Source organism: Rhododendron vialii, chromosome 4a (assembly GCF_030253575.1).
Source record: "Rhododendron vialii isolate Sample 1 chromosome 4a, ASM3025357v1".
In the NCBI taxonomy this organism is placed as follows: domain Eukaryota; kingdom Viridiplantae; phylum Streptophyta; class Magnoliopsida; order Ericales; family Ericaceae; genus Rhododendron; species Rhododendron vialii.
In genome coordinates this window covers 32356581-32379364 of record NC_080560.1, presented here as the reverse complement: position 1 = coordinate 32379364, position 22784 = coordinate 32356581, and the positions used below count along the sequence as shown (strand labels likewise).

The 22784-nt window shown below is 38.6% G+C and overlaps 4 protein-coding genes and 1 pseudogene across 5 annotated transcripts; all 5 read right to left on the bottom strand.

Moving 5' to 3' along the window:
• Positions 1 to 2023: 2023 nt before the first annotated feature.
• On the bottom strand, positions 2024 to 4773 carry LOC131324363 (pentatricopeptide repeat-containing protein At3g53700, chloroplastic-like). The gene has a single exon (XM_058356307.1). The coding sequence runs from the start codon at positions 4485 to 4487 to the stop codon at positions 2292 to 2294; it is 2196 nt and encodes a 731-aa protein (XP_058212290.1). The 5' UTR covers positions 4488 to 4773; the 3' UTR covers positions 2024 to 2291.
• A 1486-nt stretch (positions 4774 to 6259) lies between these two features.
• On the bottom strand, positions 6260 to 9006 carry LOC131324366 (pentatricopeptide repeat-containing protein At3g53700, chloroplastic-like). The gene has a single exon (XM_058356310.1). It carries the CDS (start codon positions 9004 to 9006, stop codon positions 8371 to 8373), a length of 636 nt encoding a protein of 211 aa, XP_058212293.1. The 3' UTR covers positions 6260 to 8370.
• Positions 6260 to 10550, bottom strand: LOC131324365 (pentatricopeptide repeat-containing protein At3g53700, chloroplastic-like; annotated as a pseudogene).
• LOC131324364 (pentatricopeptide repeat-containing protein At3g53700, chloroplastic-like) lies at positions 6260 to 16134 on the bottom strand. The gene is made up of 2 exons (XM_058356308.1): positions 13664 to 16134; positions 6260 to 8349 (listed from the first exon to the last, which is right to left on the bottom strand). The coding sequence occupies exons 1-2, from the start codon at positions 15840 to 15842 to the stop codon at positions 8342 to 8344; spliced, it is 2187 nt and encodes a 728-aa protein (XP_058212291.1). The 5' UTR covers positions 15843 to 16134; the 3' UTR covers positions 6260 to 8341.
• Positions 13129 to 22265, bottom strand: LOC131324361 (pentatricopeptide repeat-containing protein At3g53700, chloroplastic-like). 2 transcript variants are annotated; one of them, XR_009199314.1, is made up of 3 exons: positions 19763 to 22265; positions 13423 to 13650; positions 13129 to 13336 (listed from the first exon to the last, which is right to left on the bottom strand). XR_009199314.1 is itself a non-coding variant. In XM_058356306.1 (2 exons), exon 1 carries the CDS (start codon positions 21980 to 21982, stop codon positions 19775 to 19777), a length of 2208 nt encoding a protein of 735 aa, XP_058212289.1. In that variant the 5' UTR covers positions 21983 to 22265; the 3' UTR covers positions 13129 to 13650; positions 19763 to 19774. The 2 variants fall into 2 exon arrangements, 1 of the variants encoding a protein (XP_058212289.1); XM_058356306.1 differs by having other exon boundaries at positions 13129 to 13650.
• Between the last annotated feature and the right edge of the window lie 519 nt (positions 22266 to 22784).

Below are 22784 nucleotides of genomic sequence, written 5' to 3'. Positions count from 1 at the left end.
GTACATAATATACCTAGATCACAGAGAAAGAATACGGGATAACCGAAATTTGATCGTGTTGGAATTTGGGGTTGGGTACGGGACCAAATCGTGTCGCCCATGTGATCATGATCCAATGACAGATTACATGAAGGAATACAAATCAAACTCTATCTCTAAGGGAGATTAGAGTTTGTATGCATCTGGGATGCTCCTTTATTTAATTCCTGCAGAAATATGCCAAAAAAAAAAAAATTACTAGAACAAAGGTCTTCTCACTAGTTTTTTATCTACTATCATAGATCAACACCTTGGAATTAAAAGTGATACTCCAAGATCATGGAATCACTCCATCGCTTGAGATTGTTGTTGTGTTTGTGTTCGTGTTCGTGTCCGGAGCTCGTGATTCATCCAAAAACAATTTGGTTCGGTTTACATTCGTCGTGAGGTAACCCGAACCATCTCTTCTGCATATTGTTTACGCACCGGATCCTGTACACTACCAACAATTTATTGCCTTTAGTGCAACTTCTTGCTCTATTTGGGGAATTGAGGAAACACATAGAAACCAACTTGGGCTCACCCCTTTCACCACAAGAAAAATAAACCGAAAGGAAAACAGGTGATCAATAACTTCAACACAAAAATAAAACAAAAGGCGCAGACAAAATTTTGAATTCACAAATAACAATTCAATAACTAGAAAACACAAGCTACAGCGAGGAGAGAGATCCGATTACGCAGAGCGTGATTTCAGTTGCTTCCATCAGTATTGGTAAGTTGCCATGCATAAGAACAAAAGGAAGGGCTACTTCCAAATTATAGAACCACCATAAAAGATTTCGATACGATGGAGAATCGCTGATTACATCGGTTGACATACTATCATGAGGTCAAGAAATCAGAACATTGTACCACAAGAGAAGGAACCGAAATTCCATTGCTGGAGAGGAAGGAAAGGAAACTGAAGCTGAATTTAGACAAAAGTCAAATTGAATGAATGCCAGTGCCTATAAAAGCATCCCGAATTATACAGCTGAATGCCTGAACGAAAATGGATCCCCCTAATACAGCTGAACGTAAACTGTTCCCCAGAAACTACGTTGATCCTGTGGAGTCGTTTTCTGTGGATATTTTTTCAACTATCTCATGCATATTCTGAATTAATACCAGATTTTAACATAAACACATTCTTAACCCAAATGGAGAACCACAAAACACATTATTGCTGTTTTTTTTTCTGAGAACCATAAAACACCTTCGGTTGAGAGGTTTTTGGGATAATAAGTGGAGAGAAAGAAAAAAAAATCTATTGAGAGAGAGAGAGGGGTCTGGCAAATTGGAAAAAGCTTGAACTGTAGGGAAGATTATCCGGCGCTATTGGCTCATCGTCATGGGGTCATCTACATTTGCTTATGGTGTCATCTGTTAACTAAGAGTATCAACAATGCTATAATCAAAAATAAAAAAGCTTTTAAAGTTAACAATATTGATGCAAAATATGGCTCACAATGCTATAATCAAACTTAACAACCTCCTTAGAAATAATCAAATTTTGAGCTTTGGATGACCAAAACTAGAAACTTTTTGACAATAACCAAATTTAATAGACCATACATATTCTCAATCAAATATACCAATCATTATACAAAAATGTTCTATCTCTCTTCCATTTTCCTCTCTCTCTTCCTTTTCAAACAATATATTTGAAATATATATATTTTACTAAATATTTATTTTTTTTAGAAAACTATTTTTTTAAAATAGAGTAGTTTTTTTCCAAAAAAAAAAAGTTTCAGAAAGTATTTTCTATTTCTAGTAAATAGTTTTTATTAGTTTCAAAACTATTTTCTACAGTTCACAATTTTTAGTTTTTTGTAGTCTGAAAAAATGATGTGACTAAGTTTTGGTTATCCAATTTTAATTATGCTATTCTAGACATCTACATTGTTAACTTTAACAATCTCTTAAATAAATAATCCAAAGCTGATGTGACAATTTTTGGTTATCAATTTTTGATTATAGCATTATGGATACCCTGATCAAACAAAACTAAAATTCCATTGCTCGAGAGGAAAAGAAACTGAAGCTGAATTTAGACAAAATGTCACATTGAAGGCCAGTGCGGCAGAAAAGCAAAGCATCCCTGATACGGCTGATCGTCAATGGATCTCCGAAACCCGTTGACCCGTCGAGCATGTATACCAACTTCATAGATTCAAATCACACCGTTCCCCTTGGCGTATTCCGTCGTTAGAAACAAACAGAAACGTAAGCTATATCTTCCCGTCCAGGTTTCCCAGCTTCAATCTTCACTTGTAACCTCTCTTGGGATTTCTCCTATTCAAAATCCCGTCAAGAGTAGCCAATGCATCTTCAAACTTACGGATTTTCATGAATCCCTTTACCATAGACGCCTCGTTTTCGGAGAAGAGGTACGTATCCATAATCCTTTCAACAAGCATAACTAAAGTGTCCTCCATGGATAAAGCACGAAGTCTTTCAGCCAGCATAATGAACGTAGAGAATTTTGGTGTCACTCTTTTCTCAGTCATTTCAATGACGAAATCGACAGCCTCTCCAATAGGCCCTCCGCAAGAACAAAGCCCGCGAAAAACAGTTTCATATGAAGATGCATCCGGAGGGTCACCCTTCTCTTTCATTTCTCTAAACAGTCTCATGGCTGCTTTTGTTTTCTTCTGTTTAAAGAGCTGTTGGAGCAAGGGATTATAGGTTTGTGGGGCCAACACCATTCCTTTCGTCTGGATAGTTATGAGAAGCCTAATTGCAATCTCAATCCTACCCACGTTACAAAATCCCTGTATTAGGGCACGATAGGTGGCAACATCCGGTTCACACCCATTTGAAGTCATGGTTTGGACAATGTCTGTTGCCTTCTTGATATCGCCAACTTTGCAATAGTGATAGAGCAATGAATTATAGGTGATGTTATTAGGTTGAAGTCCTACCAGTATCATCCGATCAAAAATTTCCTCTGCTTCTTCAATTCTCTTGTTTTTGCTAAATCCAGATATCAGAGTGTTATACGTTACTACATCTCGTGTGCAACCACTTGAATCCATTTCTTTGAATAGACCCAAAGCTCTGTCTAGTTTTCCTCTTGAACAAAGACTGCCAATTAACACATTGTAAGTAAATGCAATGGGCTGATACCCTGCAGTTTTCATTCCATGGAACAATTCATATGCCAAATCTTGATTCTTCGTCAAGCAAAGTCCTCGTATGAGCGAACTAAACGTATGAACATCCGGTAGAATTCCCTTGTCTATCATAATACAAGCAATTTCAAATGCTTGTTCCATTTGATTCTCGTTGCACAAGGTTGTAATCAGAATGTTGTAAGAGACTATATCCGGGGAACGATCCCTCGAAATCATCTGATTGAAGACTCCCATGGCTTCATCAACTTGACCATTTATACACAGTGCAGTTACCAAAGTGTTATACGTGACAGTATTCAGATCAAACCCCTCCTGAAGCACTAAATCAAAAAGCTCTAAAGCATGCTTAACATGTCCAAACTTGCACAAACCACGCACCAAAGTATTAAAAGTAGTTTGGTCGGGACGAAATCCCTCTACCCACATCTCTTCTGCAAGATTCAAAGCTTCCTCAATTCTACCCTCTTTACAATACCCAAGAATCAAAATATTAACAGTTTTTTTGCTCAGTGGGCATTGAGCTGCTATCATTTCCTCCCTGATTCTAAGTGCAGCTTCCAAATTCCCTTCCTCAATATATCCTTGCATTATGGAGGTATATGTTATCACATCCGGTGCCAAACCATAGTTAGACATTTCTTCGATCACCGAACTAGCATACCTAATTTGATGAAATTTACGTAGAGACTTTATCCATATATTAAACGTCGAAACCTCAGGTTCAACTCCTCTAGCAAACATCATGGAGAGAACACTTTCGAATAGTTCGAACTTTTTTCCTTCAACCAGAACATTTAACAGAAAATTATAAGTATAACTACTTGGTTTCAACCCAAATGCTTGTTCCATTACATAAAGAACACCAACAGCCTCATCATACAAATGTTGTTTCTGGTAACTCTTAATGAAAATCAAGAAGGTACCTTCGTTGGGGCTGCAATTGGAAACCCTCATATCCTCCAAGATTTGCTTCATCGAATCAAATGATCCAAGGTGTCCAAGCTTCCAAATGATTCCCTCGTATACGGGCAGAGTGGGTTTGAAATCGGGCTGTTTGGAAGCCCAATGGAAGAGGTTAAGCGCAGCGGTTTCATCATTTTTTTGGCGGATGGCGTCGATGAGCTGTTCTGTGGTGAATTCTGGTGGGAGTTTATGGGTTAGGGAGGGAGAAGGTGAAGTTGAGGCTGAGATGGAAGTGAGTAGTTCCGTATGGGGTATGATGTAAATGGGTTTGAGGGATTTGGAAGAGAGAGAAAGAGGTGGGAGGTTTAGACTGGCGGGGAGAACGAAAGGGTGGGATTGGAGAAGGCAAGAAGAGAAAGCCATTCAGACAAATCAACAAACACGTAGAGTGCTACTAGAACGTAGTAATAACTTCAGTGATGCTCCGGAAGAGAGAGAAACAAACAATCCGGTTGATAAACAGGGTCCCCCATGCCACGGGTGGATGAAATCAAATAGAACAAGCACGCTTGGGAAGGCCACAGATAGGCAACGCCGCAGCAAATGAGATTCAGAAAAAATCCACGCGGAGAAAAAGTTCAATCATTTTGGAATCCGTTATTTTCTTGTTTCAAAAGCAGTGACCCAGGAAATTTATTTTTTCTATTTACAGTTACCACAAACTTAGGTTTTAAAGAGGCCTGTTTAAGTGAGAAACACCATAAGTGTTATTATTGATAATCGCCCGTCCAGGTTAACGCGCCCGTCTTGACCAATTTTGGGGTTTTAAAGCTAACCTTGCAGTGGTCCCAATATTTTGAATTGGCCTCAGTAGAATTCAAATGTGCAATCTTGCAGAGGAAAAACACTCATTACTTAGCTTCCTTGTGTTCACCGGACTGGAGGAGTTGCTGTCCCTTGAAGGGACAGCAGCGTGCTGTCCCAGCCGAGGGGATCCCACTCCGGTCTCCCTCCGATAATCGAAAACGTTTACTTCGTAGAGCTCGTTGAGTGGAACACGTATGCAAAAAATCAGTTTGATTAGATATCACTAAATGCCTGATCGGAACACATATAACTTGCCAATGATGGGTTCTATTAGATTTGATCCAGTGTTTCGGACCCATTCTTTTCAAGACAAAAAGGTTTCGATTAGGCACTTACTGATATCCGATCAAGCTGATTTTTTAATACTTGTTCAACTCGAGGAACTCTACGAAGTGAACGTTTCCGATCATTGGAGCGAGAACGAAGCATTAACCCCTTGGCCGAGACAGCAGGCTACTCTCCCTTTAAGGAATAGCAACTCCCCCAACTCCATGTTCACCTAAGAAATTATTTAGCTTCCTCATACCCACATTGCCAAATTCCGCGGAGTTAATATTTTGAACATTGATTTACTCTTTGATATGGGAACTCTCTAGAGTCATAATCTCGTCGATTATGGTATGATTGTTCCTTTCAATTTATCAAATCTTTTTATGCGTAAATCATACCATTTTCACAATTTATGGAGTGAGATAAGGGAAATGAATTAGTTTTCTCTCATTTTACATTAACTCTTCTGAAAAGGACTCATCATAATTGTACATGACATTTTTATAAGTGATGCCTGATGACAAATCATAAGACCCATCTCTTCTGATATCTTGTGAATATTTTTGTGCGTAGGAGGGCAAGAAGTGTTAGTTGTAGTTAGTGACAGTTTTAACCAAAAGTCTTGTGAATGAGAATACAACGTGCCTACCATCCGGCTACCACTTCATTTTACTATGGCGTGAATCATATCCGGTAGAAATTCCCACAAGCTGTGAATTACTTTTTTTTTTCCAGCTTTTTTCCCATTATTGACACTTCTTGTACAATTGGTCATGACTCATGTAGTGGTGGTGGTTTGAATGATGAAAAAATTGATCAAATTTATTTAGCATTTGCTAGTGTAATTCTATGTAGATGTTTTTAAAGGATTCATTGACGCAGTTGTAGAAGTAGCTCATGCTATAGATTCTGCTCCAACGAAATTCAATTACAAACATGCTACGGTGGCGTTTGGGAGCTCGGGTTTGGCATTTAACGTTTTGCATTTTTTGCGTTTCTGTTTGGAAGTCAAATGAAAGATGTATCGTGCCATAATTAATTCTCAGAACTAAAGAAAAGAGTCACAAGAATGCCTTTTCTTCACTTCCCAACAATATCCGACCATTTTAGAAGGTTTACAACGAAAGCTCGGAATAAAGGGCAAACGAATAGTTTATAGTACGAAGTATAAATGAAGATGAACAAAATATAGAATTCTCGCTTCGCAGCATGAATGGATATAATGTACATAGATCGCAGAGAAAGAATACGGATCACCAAAGTTTGATCGTGTTGGAATTTGGGGACAAGTCCGGGACGAAATCGTGTCGCCAATGTGATCATGATTCAATGACAGATTACATTGAGTTTGCATGCATCTGGGATGCTCCTTTATTTAATTCCTGCAGAAACAGAGAAAAATATGCACAAAAAATACTCCCTAGAACAAAGGTTTTCTCGTCTCTACTATCATAGATCAACGCAAAGCTTTTGCACCTTGGAATTAAGAGTGATACTCCAAGATCGTGGTATCACTCCATCACTTGAGATTGTTGCTGTGTTTGTGTTCATGTCCGGAGCTCGTGATTCATCCAGAAACAATCCGGTTCGGTTTACATTCGTGTGAGGTAACCCAAACCATCTCTTTTGCATTCGCAACATAATGTTTACGCACCGGATTCTGTACACTACCAACAATTCATTTGCCTTTAGTTCAACTTCTTGTTCTATTTTGGGGAATTGAAAGAACATAAAGAAACCAACTGGGGCTCAACCCTTTCACCACAAGAAAAATAAACCAAACGAAAAACTGGTGAATTACTTTAGCACAAAAATAAAACAAAAGGCGCAGACACATTTTTTATTTCACAATTAACAATTCAATACCTAGAAAACACAAGCTACAGTGAGAAGAGAGATCCAATTACACAAAGCATGAGTTCAGTTACTTCCATCAGTATTGGTAAGTTGCCATGCATAAGAACAAAAGGGCCACATCCAAATTATAGAACCACCATAAAAGATTTCGATACGATGGAGAATCGCTGATTATATCAGTTGACATACAATCATGAGGTCCAGAAATCAGAACATTGTACCACAAGAGAAGGAACTGAAATTCCATTGCTGGAGAGGAAAGGAAACTGAAGCTGAATATAGACAAAAGTCAAATTGAATGAATGCCAGTGCCTATAAAAGCATCCCGAATACAGCTGAATGCCTGAAGAAAATGGATCCCCCTAATACAGCTGAATGTAAACTGATCCCCAGAACGTTGATCCTGTGGAGTTGGTCTCCATTACCCTTGGAATATTCCAAAAATACGTGTATATAGGTGTATAAATGTGGATATTTTTTCAAATATCTCATGCATATTCTAAATTAATACCAGATTAACATAAAAACATTCTTTCCTGAATGGAGAACCACAAAACACCTTGCTTTCTTTTTTTTTGAGAACCATAAAACACCTTCGGTTGAGAGAGGTTTTTGGGAGTAATGAGTGGAGAGAGAGATAGAAAAAATCAATTGAGGACCATGTAGAGGGAGAGAAGTTGGGTTTTGAGACCCAAAACAAACACTGTCCCTGCTCTGAATGAGTTGGAATTCGAAATTAGTACATTTTTGAAGATTTTTCTGAGAGAGAGAGAGAGAACTGTAGGAAAGATTATCCCATGCTATTGGCTCATCGTCATGTGGTCATCTACATTTGCTTATGGTATCAGCTGTTAACTAATCAAACAAAATTGGCATAGTAACAAGGGTGAGTATTTTCCCCATGGGGTCAGCCGACCCCACATGAAGAATTGTGGCGTCGCCTCTGCTACCACTTGTAATGCACTAGAACAAAAGGCGTCGTTCCTAATTATGGAAATTGTTCATTAACCATATCACCTATTATATCACTTGACATTTAATCATATGGTTCAGGTATTAGAAGAATGTACCTCCAGAGAAGTAACTAAAATTCCATTGCTCGAGGGGAAAAGAAACAGAAGCTGAATTTAGACAAAAGTCCAATTGGAGGCCAGTGCCTAAAAAAGCAGCCCCCATACAGCTGTTGATCCAACACACCATTCCCCTTGGCATATTCCATTGTTAGAAACAAACAGAAATGCAAGCTGTATCTTCCAGTGCAGGTTTCCCAGCTTCAATCTTCACTAGCAACCTCTCTTGGGATTTCTCCTATTCAAAATCCCGCCAAGAGTAGCCAATGCATCTTCAAACTTAAGGATTTTTTCATGAATCCCTTTATCATAGACACCTCATTTTCGGAGAAGAAATACATATCCATAATCCTTTCAATGAGCATAACTAAAGTGTCCTCCACGGATAAAGCACAAAGTCTTTCAGCCAGCATACAGAACGTAGAGAATTCCAGTATTAGTCTTTTCTCAGTCATTTCAACGACGAAATCGACAGCCTCTCCAATAGGTCCTCCGCCAGAACAAAGCCCACGAAACACAGTTTCATACGAAAATGCATCTGGAGGGTCACCCTTCTCTTTCATTTCTCTAAACAGTCTCATGGCTGCTTTTGTTTTCTTCCGTTTGAAGAGTTCTCGGAGCAAGGGATTATAGGTTTGTGGGGCCAACGCCATTCCTTTCATCTGGATAGTTATGAGAAGCCTAATTGCAATCTCGATTCTACCCACGTTACACAATCCATGTATTAAGACACAATAGGTGACAACATCCGGTTCACACCCATTTGAAGCCATGGTTTGGACAATGTTTGCCGCCTTCTTGATATTGCCAACTCTGCAGTAGTGATAGAGCATTGAATTATAGGTGATGTTATTAGGTTGAAGTCCTACCGGAATCATCCGATCAAAAATTTCCTCTGCTTATTCACTCCTCTTGGTTTTGCTAAATCTGGATATCAGAGTGTTATACGTTACTACATCTCGTGTGCAGCAACTTGATTCCATTTCTTCGAATAGACCCAAAGCTCTGTCTAGTTTCCACTCGAACAAAGACAGCCAATTAACACATTGTAAGTAAATGCAACAGGCTGGCACCCCGTGGTTTTAATTCCATGGAACAATTCATATGCCAATTTGTGATTCTTCGTCAAGCAAAGTCCTTGTATGAGGGAATTAAACGTATGAACATCCGGTAGAATTCCCTTGTCTGTCATAATACAAGCAATTTCAAATGCTTGTTCATTTCATTCTCCTTGCACAAGGTTGTAATCAGAATGTTATAAGTGACTATATCCCAGGAACGATCCCTTGAAATCATCTGATTGAGGACTCCCATGGCTTCATCAAATTGACCATATTTACTAGATATCAAAGTCTCATCTGTCACATTATACAGATCAAACCCCTCCTGAAGCATTAAATCAAAAAGCTCTAAAGCATGCTTAACATGTCCAGAATTGCACAAACCGCGCACCAAAGTATTAAAAGTAAATTGGTCGGGACGAAATCCCTCTACCCACATCTCTTCTGCAAGATTCAAAGCTTCCTCAATTCTACCCGCTTTACAATACCCAAGAATCAAAACATCAACAGTTTTTTGCCCACGGGGCATTGAGCTGCTATCATTTCCTCCCTGATTCTAAGTGCAGTTTCCAAATTCCCTTCCTCAATATATCCTTGCATTATGGTGTTATATGTTATCTCATCTGGTGCCAAACCATAGTTAGACATATCTTTGATCACCGAAATAGCATACATAATTTGATGGGATCTACGCAGAGTCATTATCAATACACTATTAAACATCGCAACATCAGGTTCAACTCCTCTGGTAAACATCATGTAGCGAACAATTTTGACTAGTTTGAACTTTTTTCCATTAACAAGAACATTTAACAGAAAATTATAAGTATAACTACCTGGTTTCAACCCAAATGCTTGTTCCATTACATAAAGAACACCAATAGCCTCATCATACAAATGTCGTTTCCGTAACTCCAAATGAAAATCAAGAAAGTACCTTCGTTGGGGCTGCAATTGGAAACCCTCATATCCTCCAAGATTTGCTTCATCGAATCAAATGATTCAAGGTGTCCAAGCTTCCGAATGATTTCCTCGTATAGGGGCAAAGTGGGTTTGAAATTGGGCTGTTTGGAGGCCCAATGGAAGAGGTTAAGCGCAGAGGTTTCATCATTTTGTTGGCGGATGGCGTCGAGGAGCTGTTCTGTGGCGAAGTCCGGTGGGAGTTTATGGGTTAGGGAGGGAGAAGGTGAAGTTGATGCGGAGATTGAAGTGAGTAGTTCCCTATGGGGACTGGGGTATGGCGAAAATGGGTTTGAGGGATTTGGAAGAGAGAGAGAGAGAGAGAGAGAGAGAGAGAGGTTTAGCCTGCTGGGGAGAGTGATAAAAGGGTGGGAATGAAGAAGGCAAGAAGAGAAAGCCATTAAGACAATTCAACAAACATGTAGAATGCTACTAGTACGTAACTTTCATTGACGTTCCGGTTGATAAACATCACAAATGGGTCCCGATGCCACCGGTGGAATGGGTCCCACGCCACCGGTGGATGGAACAAATAGGCAAGCTCTCCCTTCACACGCTTGGGAAGATCATAGGCAACGCGAGATTCAGAAAAATCCACGAGGAGAATTGAAGTTCAATCAATCTGCAATCCGTTATTTTCTTGTTTCAAAAGCAGTGACCAAAGGAAAATTATACTTCAGTATTTTCTAATTACGGTTACCACAAAACTTGGGTTTTAAAGAGGCCTACAAAAGTAAGAATCGCCACAAGTATTCAACACTTCTTGTTAATCGAATGTACATGTTAGCTTGTGCATGTCTTGATTAATTTTGGGATTTTAAAATCAACGACCTAGCATGTTTTGATTAATTTTGGAATTCTAAAGTCAACGACCCAATAAATCTTACGGTGGTTCAAGATTTTGAATGTTTTAGGACAAATTATAGTTACCCCCTCTAACTAACCCTCGCGTACATTTACCCCCTCTAACTTTTTTTTTGGCACTTAACCTCCTCAAACTAACTGAAATTCAAACGGTCATAACTTCAAACTGTCATAACTTCTTCGTCCAAAATCGAAAATATGCAAATTATATATCGCTTTCGAGGTCTTGAAGTCAGCTTTCTAATGACACCAAAATCACATCACAATTCAAAGCACACAGAAAGTTATGATCAAAACGGTCTTTCTGTCTACCAGCCCTTACTCTTTTGATCATAACTTTCTGTGTGCTTTGAATCGTGATGTGATTTTGGTGTCATTAGAAAGCTGACTTCAAGACCTCGAAATCGATATATAATTTGCATATTTTTTATTTTGGACGAAGAAGTTATGACCGTTTGAATTTCAGTTAGTTTAAGGGGGTTAAGTGCCCAAAAAAAAAATTAGAACGAGGTAAATGTACGCGAAGGTTAGTTGGAGGGGGATAACTATAATTTTCCCAATGTTTTAGCCTGCGTATATGTGATCTACAAACACTTATTACTTAGCTTCCTCACGCCTACATGAGAGCTTATTACTTAACTCACGCCCATGAAGGAGCTTATTACTTACTCTTTGTCCCCATTCTTTAGTCCATTTTGAAAATTCGTGCCACTTGTCAATTGATTATATCTTACAATCTATAATTTTTTAGGTGATTTTGAAAATATCGTTTAAAATGTTAAGGAAATGAATCTCACATTGCTTAGGAGTCGAATGGGGTGATCACTTAATAATATCTGGGATCTCTCCACTCATTGCTAATTGGTTTTGAGATGGATATAAAGTGAGCGGGGTCCGTTCCACCCCACATTTTATAAAATTCACAATCCACACCCCACGATGACAAACCAGCAAAAAGGCTGCACGATGATATGACCCAAAAGCCCAAAAGTGGCAACACATGACAGACCTCAAACGCAACTGCACGTGAGGGGGATGTTAAGGAAATGAATCTCACATTGCTTAGGAGTGGAATGGGTGATCACTTAATAACATCTGGGACCTCTCCACTCATTGTCAATTGGTTTTGAGATGTATATAAAATTTCTACAAAAAGAGTCCATTAAGATCTATTAAATAAGATCCATATTGTATATAAATAGTATTACCAATTAAAAGTTATAATTAGTCTTTATCCGGTTAGAATAAAACGAGAGACTAAAGAATAAAGATGGAGGGAGTAGCTTTTTCGCGCCCACCTTGCCAAAATCCCACGGCGTTAATATTATCAACATTGATTTACTCTGACAGGGGAACTCTTATAGAGTCATAATCCCGTTTTATGATTCTTCCTGTCAATTTATCAAATCTTTTTATGTGTAAATCATACCATTATAACAGTTTATAGCGTGAGATAAGAGAAATGAATTTATTTTCTCTCATTTTACAATAACTCCTCTGGTAATACAAAATAGGACCCATCATAATTGTACATGACGTCTCATAAGTGATGCCTAATGAAAAATCATAAGATCCATCTGTGTGTATTTTTGTACGTAGGAGGGCAAGAAGTGTTAGTTGTTAGTTGTAGTTAGTGACAATTTTACCAAAAGTCTTGTGAACGAGAATACGACGTGCCTAATATCCGACTACCACTTCAGTTTGGTATGGTATGAATTATACTTTAATACTACTTTTTAGAAATTCCCACAAGCTGTGAATTAGTACTTCGAACTCCTAATTGAGCGATGGAAACTGTTTTGGCCTTACCAGAATAAGCCCTACGGTAACAGCTGATCGGTTCATGGACTTGACAAAAATTGGGAATTTCGGATCTAGATTTTCTTGAACCTCTTTAACCCGATTCATCAGCTAAGGATTTGCTTGCACATCGTCGTATAAACCATTGACTGCCTGTGGATGGCTTTAGATGTACCGCAAAAGAATCACTGGAGCAATTAATCTTTGCTAAGCTTAAGAAAAGTATGTTTCGAAAAAGCCATTTGAGTTCTAGTCACTGACCTTTTAGGTTGCCCATAACCATGAACCTGCTCCAGGATTCACACCATTGCTAAATCAGTTCAAAACAACAATAACCAATGAACATGAAGACCTAATTTTTGAACATATTACATCTGACCCTTTCAATGAACATGCGTCTCCGATTCGCTTTCTACTCTGCAAATGAAACTGATTTGAGCAATACACAAGTGTGGCATCAGCCGACCTTACATCAAGAAGTGTGGCGTCGCATCTGCTTCCACAAGAACAAAAGGGCTCGTTCCTAATTATGGGAATCGTTCATTAACCATATCACCTATTATATCACTTGACATATAGTCATATGGTTCAGGTATTAGAAGAATGTACCTCAAGAGAAGTAACTAAAATTCCATTGCTCGAGGGGAAAAGAAACTGAAGCTGAATTTAGACAAAAGTCACATTGGAGGCCAGTGCCTAAAAAAGCAGCTCTAATACAACTGATTATTAATGGATCTCCGAAACCTGTTGATCCCCAACACACCATTCCCCTTGCCGTATTCCACCATTAGAAACAAACAGAAATGCAAGCTGTATCTTCCACTCCAGGTTTCCCAGCTTCACTAGTAACCTCTCTTGGGATTTCTCCTATTCAAAATCCCGCCAAGAGTAGCCAATGCATCTTCAAACTTACGGATTTTCATGAATCCGTTTATCATAGACACCTCGTTTTCGGAGAAGAAATACGTATCCATAATCCTTTCAACAAGCATAACTAAAGTGTCCTCCATGGATAAAGCACAAAGTCTTTCAGCCAGCATACAGAACGTAGAGCATTCCGGTATCAGTCTTTTCTCAGTCATTTCAACGATGAAATCGACAGCCTCTCCAATAGGTCCGCTGCCAGAACAAAGCCCGCGAATAACAGTTTCATACGAAAATGCATCTGGAGGGTCACCCTTCTCTTTCATTTCTCTAAACACTCTCATGGCTGCTTTTGTTTTCTTCCGTTTGAAGAGTGCTCGGAGCAAGGGATTATAGGTTTGTGGGGCCAACGCCATTCCTTTCGTCTGGATAGTTATGAGAAGCCTAATTGCAATCTCAATTCTACCCACGTTACACAATCCCTGTATTAGGGCACGATAGGTGACAACATCCGGTTCACACCCATTTGAAGTCATGGTTTGGACAATGTCTGCCATCTTCTTGATATCGCCAACTCTGCAGTAGTGATAGAGCATTGTATTATAGGTTATGTTATTAGGTTGAAGTCCTTCTAGCATCATTCGATCAAAACTTTCCTTTGCTTCTTCAATCCTCTTGTTTTTGATAAGTCCGGATATCAGAGTGTTATACGTTACTACACCTCGTGTGCAGCCACTAGATTCCATATCCTTCAATAGACCCAAAGCTCTGTCTAGTTTTCCGCTCGAACAAAGACCGTTGATTAAGATATTGAATATGTGTTCATTAGGCCAGCAACCTTGGTTTTTCATTCCGTGGAGCAAGTCAATTACCAAATCGTGATTCTTCGTCAAGCAGAGCCCTCGTATGAGGGAACTAAACGTATAAACATCAGGTAGAATTCCCTTGTCCATCATAATACAAGCAATTTCAAATGCTTGTTCCATTTGTTTCTTGTTGCACAAGGTTCTAATCAGAATGTTATAAGTGACTTTATCCGGTGAACGATCCCTTGAAATCATCTGATTGAGGACTCCCATGGCTTCATCATCTTGACCAGTTTTACACAGTCCAGATATCAAAGTGTTATACGTGACAATCTTCAGAACAAACTCCTCCTCAAGCATTAAATCCAAAAGCTCTAAAGCATGCTTAAAATATCCAGACTTGCACAAACCATGCACCAAAGTATTATACGTTACTTGATCAGGACGAAATCCCTCAACCCACATCTCTTCTGCAAAATTCAAAGCTTCCTCAATTCTACCCTCTTTACAATACCCATGAATCAAAACATTAACTGTTACTTTGCTCAGTGGGCATTGAGCTGCTATCATTGCATCCCTGATTCTAAGAGCAGTGTCCAAATCCCCTTCCTCAATACATCCTTTCATTATGGTGGTGTATGTTATCCCATCCGGTGCCAAACCATAACTACACATATCTTCCATCATCAATATAGCATGCCTAATTTGATGGTTTTTACACAGGGCCTTTATCAGTATGTTAAACGTTGGGACACCAGGTTCAACTCCTTTACTAAACATCATGGATTCAACACTTTTCACTAATTTAAACTTTTCTCCATCGACAAGAACATTTAACAGAAAATTGTAAGTATACAGCCCTGGTTTCAACCCAAACGCTTGTTCCATCGTGTCAAGGACACCAATAGCTTCATCATACAAATCCCTTTTCGCGTAATTCTCAATGAAAATTTTAAAAGTACCTTCGGTGGGCCTGCAATTGGAAATCCTCATATCCTCCAAGATTTGCTTCATTGAATCCAATGATCCGACATGTCCAAGCTTTCGAATGATTTCCTCGTAAAAACTTGGTTTGAAATTGAGGTGTTTGGAAGCCCAATAGAAGAGGTTAAGCATAGAGGTTTCATCATTTTGTTGGCTGATGGCGTCGAGGAGCTGTTTTGTGGTGAAGTCTGGTGGGAGTTTACGGGTTAGGGAGGGAGAAGGTGAAGTTGAGGCTGAGATGGAAGTGAGCAGTTCTCTATTGGGGATGCTGCAAATGGGTTTGAGGGATTTAGAAGAGAGAGAAAGAGGTGGGAGGTTTAGAGTGTGCGGGAGAGTAAAATGGTGGGATTGAAGAAGGCAAGAAGAGAAAGCCATTCAGACAATTCAACAAACATGTAGAGTGCTAGCGCATAACTGAACTGATGCTCAGGAAGTGAGACAAACAAAAAACCCGGTTGATAACAGGGGATTACAATGGCCATCAACAGGGTTTACTCACAGGGAGGCTGAACAACGGGCCCTCATGGATGAAATCAAATAGGCAAGCTCTCCTTTTTATTCGGGTCGAAATTGGCGCACAAGCTGAAGTCTATGGACCTCTTCTTTTGAACACAAACGTGGATGCTTATCGGCAGGCGATGCTATAAGTTAATGACCGGGCTAGTTTGCTCGTACATGGATTAATTTCGGAATCCTAAAACTAATGACCAACCAAACTTGGTCCTAAGATTTTGAATATTTGTCTTTCATAAAATTCGAACATGTGCTTTTGTGAAGCTCAAACACGTGATACATAGGGTAGATTTGGATTAAAAAGTTGAGATCATTTTTTTTGTTTTTATTCAATTTTTTATTGCACTTGTTAGTTTTGCGTCAAACTTTTTGTGATTTATTGATTCATCTCGACGAGAGAAACCAAAGAAGTATTACTTTTTTTTTTATTGAAACTCATAATTTTTTTGAAAAAGACAAAAAATAAGTCAAACATATAGAAAAAAAATTTTAAAAAGACAAAATAAGTCACTAGCTACTTTTTAATCCAAACCCATCCTTATTAGCTTTTTCATGCTCACCTTGCCAAATCCTTCGGAGTTACTAATATCATTCAACATTGATTTACTCTTGTACATGAGAACTCATAAATTTCCATATGTGAGGATTGACATTGTTACTGTCAATCTATCAAATTCTTCTTTTGTGTCTAAATCATACATTTGTAAAAGTTTATGCCGTGAGATTAGAGAAATGAATGTTTCTCTCATTACACATTAACTTTTCTGATCTCTTATAATGTAATACAGAGTAGGACTCATCGCAATTGTGCATGACCTTTCATAAGTGATGCCTAAATGAATCATAAGTCCCGTCTCTTTTCACACGCTATGATTTTTTATTTTTTATTTTTTATTTTTTATTTGTATGTAGGAAGAAAAAAATGTTAGTTGTAGTGAGTGAAATTTTAACTAGAAGTACGTACTTCCGACATGTCTACCATCGAGCTATGGAATGAATTATTGTGGCGTACTTGCTTATTAGTTACTAGAAATTCCCACAAGCTGTGAACAACTTCTTCTTTTTTTCTCAGTTTTGTTCCCATTGTCGGCCTTTCTGGTACAATTGGCCACAAGAATGCCTTTTCTTCACTTCCCAACAATAGCGGCCCTTCTTCTTTTTTTTTTTTTTGAACACGATAGAAATGCATAGATAAAATAGCGGACCATTTTATACGCCAGGAAGTTACCCGCAGCGCTGCGCGTTTCATTGAGATTTTTATTTTTATTCTGATGTTCGTCTGGGATCAGCTTTACACTTTGCACCGAAAGCTCAGAACAAATGGCAAACGAATAGTTTTACCGAAAAGTCCAATGAGATATAGGAAATTGGCATCAGATGTTCCACAATTTTTTTTGCGGGGCTCATTTTGGGTCCCGCAAAGATGTTTCTGAGCCGCTTATTTTTTTTAAAAACATTATTTTAGAGATCCTCGTACAAAATCATCTCAATTAGACATCGGTAAGGGTTTTTTCAAAATTCGTAGAGTTACTGACTGATTCACTCTACGAATTTTGAAAAAGCCCTTATCAAAATCCAATTGAGATAAATTTTTTACCGGGATCCCTAAAAATAATATTTTAAAACAATTGAGTGATTTGGATCATTTTTCCGAGACCCGAAATGGGCCCCGCAAAAAAACTGTGGATGATCTGTTCTCACTTTGTCTGTGTGAATAGCTTAGTTCTAGTTTTACAGAGTACCAACAAAATACAGAATTCTTGCTCCGTAGCGTGGATGGATATGATATACATAGACCGTAGAGAATAGAAAATGAGCCCACCCACCAGATTTTGACAATTTCTCATAACTAAAGAAAAGAGCCAGGCCTTTTCTTCACTTCCCAACAATATCCGACAACTTTAAAAAGGTATGCATCGGGAGCTCAAAACAAAAGGCAAACAAATGGTTTTTACAGCGTACCAATAATAATCAACAGTACAGAGAACGTAGCATGCATGGATATAATACACAGAGACCGCAGAGAATAGAATATGGGATCACCAGAGTTTGACCGTGTTGGAATTCGGGGCCTGATTTGAGATCAAACCCTTAACATTAAATTGGGGATGTCAATTTTTTTTTAAGACTGACGTGGTATTTTGGTATCTCCAATTTGACATCAAAACCTCTTCTCCAACCTTTATGTCAAATTCTATTTATTTGACATCAAATTATTCTTCTCCAACCCTTATGTCAAAATACAAATGGTCATTTTTTGAAATTTGGCATCGAGGAGGGTGATTGTCAAAGTTGGCATGAGAAGACTTGCCTTCAAATCCACATGTATTTGGCATCAAAGAAGGCTATTAGGTTGGATTGAATTTTGATGTCAATTTTTACCGTTAAAATGTCCACATAGAAATTGACATCTCCCATTAAAAATGCTTTTATCGTCCATGTGGTCATGATCTGGTTACCCATTAGATGAAGGAATACAACATCAACTCCATCTCTTAGGGAGATTAGAGTTTGCATTTGGGATTCTCTTTTATTCAATTCCTACATAAATCTATATTATAAAACAGAGCAATTTCTGTTAAAAATGTCTTAGGCATATAAACAGAAGCAACTTCTACAACCGTTAGATCACTTCCTTTAAAATTTATGATCGTACGATTAGGAAAAAAAAAAAAACTTAATCTCACCTTTTCCTACCAAATCCCAGTCTCTCTCTCTTAAATTGGTTATGATACTTTATGAAAATGGAAAAGTGAATTTGGAGGCAAATATGTTCATGCACGGGAATTACCAAGAGATATAAAACTTATGTTGAAAGTACCTTTAGGCACGGGTAATTCGCTAGTATAGAACAATATGCAGAAAATTACAAAAGCAAAGGTTTTCTTACAAGATTTCTCACTCTACTATTATAGAGCAATTCAAAATTTTCGCACCTTGGAGTTAAGGGTGATACTCAAAACTCGTAGTATCACTACATCGCTTGAGATTGTTGTTATGTTTGTGTTCGGAACTCGTGATTCATCGACAAGCAATCCAATTAGGTTTATCTTCACCGCGAGGAAACCCGAACCATCGCTTCAGCGTTCGTTATATATTTTTTACACACCGAATCCTGTACACCACCAACAATTAATTTCCTTTGGTTCAACTGCTTTTTCTATTTGGGGAATCGGGAAAACATGTGGAAACCAACTGGCGCTCAACACTTTAAACAAAAGAAAATAGACCAAAAGAAAAACTAGTGCTTAACTCGCAGCCCAGCTTTTAACCCAAAAATAAAACAAAAGGACTAATTTTTTAATTTACAATTGACAATTAAATAATCGTGAAAACACAAGCTGCAGTGAAGAGAGAGATACAATTACGCAGAGCGTGATTGCAGTTGCTTCCACAAGTATTGGCAACTTTTTTTTTCCCTTCCCCTTAAAATCTAAAGTTCGAAACCTCTTAGGTATTATTAACTCTTTCGAGGCCAGTCCATATAGAGCATTTGCTCCAGCTTCAAGTGAGGCCCCCGCTTGTGGACGGTCGATTTATGGTCCCTAGATTAGTCAAGGTGCTGTAATATGGTCCGGACACTTGATTTAAAAAAAAAGAGTTGCCATGCATGAGAACAAAAGGGCTAGTTCCAAATTCAAGAACAACCCATCAAAAATTTCAATACAATACGATGGAGAATCCCTAATTAGATCAGTTGACATACAATCATGTGGTTCAGATATTTGAACATTGAACCACTGCTGAAATGCAAGCTATATTTTACAATCAGAGTTTCTCACCTTCAATCTTCACTAGTAACGTCTCTTGGGATTTCTCCTCTGCGAAATCCTACCAATCGCGGCAAATGCATCTTGAAATTTATGGATTTTCATCAACGCCCTGATCGTAGACACCTCATTTTCGGAGAAGAAGTCCATCTTCATAATCCTTTCAACAACCATAGCTAAAGTGTTCTCCATGGATAAACAACAAAGCCCATCAGCCAGCATATAAAAAGAAGAGGAGTCTGGCATAAATCTTTTCTCAGTCATTTCAACTAAGAAATCGACGGCCTCTCCAATAGGTCCACCGCCCGAACAAAGTCCCCGAAAAACAGTTCTATATGAAATGGCATCCGGAGGGGTACCCTTTGCTTCCATTTCTCTAAACAGTCTCATGGCTTCTTTCGTTCTCTTCAGTTGGAAGAACGCTTGGATCAAGGGGTTATAGGTTTGTGGTGTGAGAACCATTCCTTTCGTCTCGATAGTTCTGAGGAGCCTACTTGCATTCTCAGGTATACCCATATTACACCATCCCTTTATTAGGCTTCCGTAGGTGAAACCATCGGGTTGAAGTCCTTCCAGTATCATCTGATCCATAATCTCCGTGGCCTTCTCCATTCTCTTACTCATACAAAGGCCATCAATTAGGCAGTTATAAGCCACCTTATCTCTTGGAACACCCTGTAGGTTCATTTGATAAAAAATCTCCTCCGCTTGTTCAATCTTTTTGTTTCTGCAAAATCCGGCTATCAAAGTGGTATATGTCACTACATCTCGTGCGCAGCCACTTGATTCCATATCCTTTAATATACCCAAAGCTCTGTCTATTTTTCCGCTTGAACTAAGACTGTTGATTAAGATATTGTATGTGTAATCATTAGGCCGGCACCCATAGTTTTTCATTCCATGGAACAAGTCAATTGCCAAATTGTGATTCTTCGTCAAGCAGAGCCCTCGTATGAGGGAATTAAACGTACGAACATCAGGTAGAATTCCCTTGTCTGTCATAATACAAGCAATTTCAATGGCTTGTTCCATTTGTTGCTCCTTGCACAAGTTGCTAATCAGAGTGTTATATGTCACTGTATCAGGGGAACAATCCCTTGAAATCATCTTATTGAGAACTTCTACGGCTTCATCAACTTGACCAGATTTACACAGTCCAGATATCAAAGTGTTATACGTGAGGATATGTGGATCGAACCCCTCCTGAAGCATTAAATCGAAAAGCTCTAAAGCTTGCTTAACATGTCCAGACTTCCACAAACCAAGCACTAAACAATTAAAAGTAAATTGATCGGGACGAAATCCTTCAACCCACATCTCTTCTGCAAAATTCAAAGCTTCCTCAATTCTACCCTCTTTACAATACCCACGAATCAAAACATCAACAGTTACTTTGCTCAGCGGGCATTGAGCTGCTATCATTTCCTCCTTGATTCTAAGCGCAGTCTCCAAATTCCCTTCCTCAATATATCCTTTCATGATGGTGGTATATGTTATGTCATCTGGTGCCAAACCGTAGTTAGACATATCTTCGATCATTGAAATAGCAGACCTAGTTTGATGGGATTTACACAGAGCCTTTATCACAATATTGAACGTCGAAACATCAGGTTTAACTCCTCTAGTAAACATCATGGAGCAAACACTTTCCACCAGTTTGAACTTTTTTCCATCAACAAGAACATTTAACAGGAAGTTATAACTAAACCTCCCCGGTTTCACCTGAAATACTTGTTCCATAGTATCAAGGACACCAATAGCTTCATCATACAAATCGCTTTTCGCATAATTCTCAATGAAAATTTTAAAAGTACCATCAGTGGGCCAGCAATTGGAAACCCTCATATCCTCCAAGATTTGCTCCATTGAATCGAATGATCCGACATGTCCAAGCTTTTGAATGATTTCCTCGTAAATGGGCAAAGTTGGTTTGAAATTGGGGTGTATGGAGGCCCAATAGAAGAGGTTAAGCGCGGAGGTTTCATCATTTTGTTGGCGGATGGCATCGAGGAGCTGCTTTGGTGTGAAGTCTGGTGGGAGTTTGTGTGGTGGGGAGGGAGAAAGGGTAGAGAGAGAAGGCGAGGTTGAGGCTGAGATTGAAGTGAGCAGTTCTCTATGGGGTGTGCTGCAAATGGGTTTGAGGGGTTTGGATGAGGGAGAAAGAGGTGGGAGGTCTGGAGTGTGGGGGAGAGTAAAAGTGTGGCAATGAAGGAGGCAAGAATAGAAAGCCATTCAGACAATTCAACAAACACGTAGAGTGCTACTAGTAAATAACTTCATTTGTCAAACCACCCGTATGAATATATCCACGACTGTCGACTGGCAATTAAACTGTGACAAACAAACAATCCACTTACAGAATCAATGCGAGTTCTCCCATGGAAGAAATGATTCTCATAATCTCACAGGCTGTGAAGTCTAATTTTCGAATGCAGGCACACTCTGGGGAAGGCCATAGGCAACAAATGAGATTCGGAAAAAGCGTAATTATACGGACAAAAGATTAATATATAATTGCGGACACAACTATGTTCAGAGAAGAGTCGTGTTGATCCAAATACGTTGCTCCGGACACAGAAAAATCCACAGGGTAAAAATTAAGGTCCGTTTTCAATAACAAAAAAACACTATAAATTTAGTTCATTGGCTTTGTTCGGTTCGCGGTTTAGTTTTAGTTTTGTTTTCAATCATTACCCTATTTTTTTTTCCAATCATTACCCTATTTTTTCAATTATTACTTTCTCATCTCTCTCTATCTCTCTCCAATCATTACCCCTATCTTCAATCATTACTCTATTTCTCTCTCCACCCACTACCAAAACTAAACTAAACTAAACTCTCAACCAAACACAACCTTTATCATTTCATCTTTATTGTTGACAAAAAAAAATTGTCAACAAACATTATTTTTTACTACAGTAACTCTATTTACAAACTATCGACAATTTATTCACTATCGGAAACAATTTGACATTTCTCAACAACTTATTCACTATCGAAAACACCTAACTTCTCGACCACAAATAAAAATCTA